Source organism: Lampris incognitus, chromosome 4 (genome assembly GCF_029633865.1).
Source record: "Lampris incognitus isolate fLamInc1 chromosome 4, fLamInc1.hap2, whole genome shotgun sequence".
In the NCBI taxonomy this organism is placed as follows: Eukaryota; Metazoa; Chordata; class Actinopteri; order Lampriformes; family Lampridae; genus Lampris; species Lampris incognitus.
The window spans coordinates 41,147,079-41,149,695 of NC_079214.1; the positions used below are offsets into that span (position 1 = coordinate 41,147,079).

General features: G+C 38.7%; 1 protein-coding gene across 1 annotated transcript in view; it reads left to right on the forward strand.

Moving 5' to 3' along the window:
* Nucleotides 1-1,037, forward strand: part of LOC130111515 (synapse-associated protein 1-like) — a 10,091-nt gene extending 9,054 nt beyond the window's left edge. The window contains exon 9 of the mRNA XM_056278737.1: nt 16-1,037. Coding sequence (XP_056134712.1) covers nt 16-146 — 131 coding nt within the window. The 3' untranslated portion in view covers nt 147-1,037. The remainder of the gene's footprint in view (nt 1-15) is intronic.
* The last annotated feature ends 1,580 nt before the right edge of the window (nt 1,038-2,617 follow it).

Sequence of the window (2,617 nt, forward strand, 5' to 3'; positions counted from 1 at the left end):
CTCTACCAACTACAGAGGAGTCACCAGACTGGGAGGAGGAGCTGCAGCAGGAGCTCCAGGAATACGAGGTGGTGACGGAGTCAGACAACAAAGATGATCAATGGGATCAGGAGATCGAAAAGATGCTCCAAGCTGATGATAGCTAGATGCTGCATCTATCCGCCATACAGACTTGCAGATTACTAATGACCAATATTGCACTACAGAAGTAAATATCCAGTCCTCCCAGAAATAAGTGTCGGTTGACTTGGATCCATTGCCACCTTGACAGATACAAGTGTAGCTATGATTATGGCAAGATTGGGAAAGCTCTGCTGGACACATGATGGTTATGTTTAACTACTGGTTGGTAAAGGGCTGTTTTATTTGTTCAGTTTGGGCTAGTTTGTCTTGCTTTCAGTTGTCCTTTCCAAGAGACGTATGAGCTGCAAAGGATAGCCACTAGAGAGTGCACCGGTGCAAGTGCAAAGTATTTTAATATGGTTTTGGGGAGGCCGTTGAAAATTATAGATATACATTAAATTTATCTTTGTTTCAAAAGCTTCTTGCTGGTGGTTTGTACATTTAAGTCTCTTATAAATGTATAGTTACAGTCATGTAAATAAAGAGCATTCTAACACTTTGCACATTCAATGAGACATTATGTCTCGTTGATTATATCAGCATTTAATTTTAGATAATGTATTTCATTTGAACAGATTTCTGAAAATGCATGTCTGGTATTCAGCTGCACTGATTGTGTCTGCAGCTTAAATGCTGTCCACATTTTTTTTTCTGTTTCACTTTCGTGTTTTTTTTTCTTTTTAATCAATATTCTTCAATTATTCTGAATAAAAAAACAAAAGTGCACCTTGGATCATGTTTATACAGATAAGACTGGCCAAAATTAACACAGGAAAACTGCAAGAGAAACTGATGGGAAGGAGTACCCAGGTAACTCAAAACACAGTTATGCTCTTTATGAAAGTGGACTGAAAGTATAATACATGGCACAAAAGATAACATTTTGGTAAAAGAAAAATAAAATTTTGGTAAAAGAAAAACCAAGTTTTACCCTTTTCATTCTTGTATACTTTATTTTATATTGTTCCTTTGATAACTTGCATGCCTGCTTACTACTCAAGCTTATTTTAGTATTACATGTACCATTTTATATCCACATATGACTTGCGTCTCTGTTAAACACTTTAAAATGCTAGATTGAGGCAAATAGACTTTAATGATAAACAATTGTCACGTGGCACAAACTAACTTGAGACCTCTTACTCAACCCTGCCGAAAAACGGCAAAGCTGGACTTGCTGGTCACCAGCATAGTGTGCTTTGGGCACAGGCTGGATCATGCTGGTGACCAGCCTGTAGTGGTGGTTTTGGCTGGTGTATGCTGGTATTTATTCAGGGACCAGCCTTGCCTGGAGAGGATGGATGATCCTGGTGAATTTCAGCCAGTTGCCCACAGCACAATTGACCAATTAACTACCCTGAAACAAACTATACAAAAAATAAATGAATTAATTGAAGAATAAATATTTTGAGTATGACTATATATTTTATTAAGTTAAACAATAACTACAGTTGCCGTAATAAATAAAACTGTAGCAGTGACAACACGTTAACATTAACAAAAGCAGTGCTTAAAAAAATCACATGAAATAACGCACACACATGCACTCAATGTTTTTATTTTTGCTAACAATGTCCTGTATTTTTCTTGTTACATAGCTCCCCATGGTCTTCTTCCTCTTCTCAGTTTTGCCCCTATAACATTCATGCAGCCACCAGTTGAAGCAGCCTGAAATTAAACAAACAAGACCCCCCCCCCAACCCCGCTTACATTTACTTAAGGAGTGTATGGGGTGAGGAGTATGAATTGTGATGTTTGAAGAGTAACTTAACAACCAATTTCAGCCAGTACCTGCCTCCTTCAGAGATCAAACAAATGCATTTGAACCTGGGGAATAAGTGGGTGGGCAGTGGGCAGGCATTAAGGTAGCTACCATGGCCAACACCTTGCCCCCCCTCGTGATAAAAAAAAACACACCTGCTACCCCTGCCACCCATTCACTCACATATGCATGCATGCATAATGCACGGAACATACTAAAGGTCATAGCATGTGTCTAAGCATGAATGTCTGGCGGAGGATCAGGGCCACATGAAAAGAAATAAAATGAGTTCTGAGATTAATCTCAGAATTTTTGACTTTTTCTCAGGCTTCTGAGATTAGCATTTTGAGATTAACGAGATTTAGATTTATGAGAGAGATTGTGAAAAAAATATAACCAGACAAACACAATAGGTATTTTCTAAGGATAAAGAAAACATGCTTGCTGTTGGCTTTGAACCACCAATGTTATGGTGAGTAAATCTATGCCTTACCACTATGAACTGTGACCATGCAAAATGTGTGTCCTTAAACAAAGAGGAGCACCTGAATCAATTATAAAATTATTTGCACAACAGTATGTCAGCACTCTTAAATGCTTGTTTTGCCCTGACAACGTATGCTGATATTCTTTGTGGAGGGGTTAAAAAAAAGTATAAATCGGGTGTCCGGATAGCGTAGCGATCTATTCTGTTGTCTGCCAACACGGGGATCGCCGGTTCAAATCCCCGTG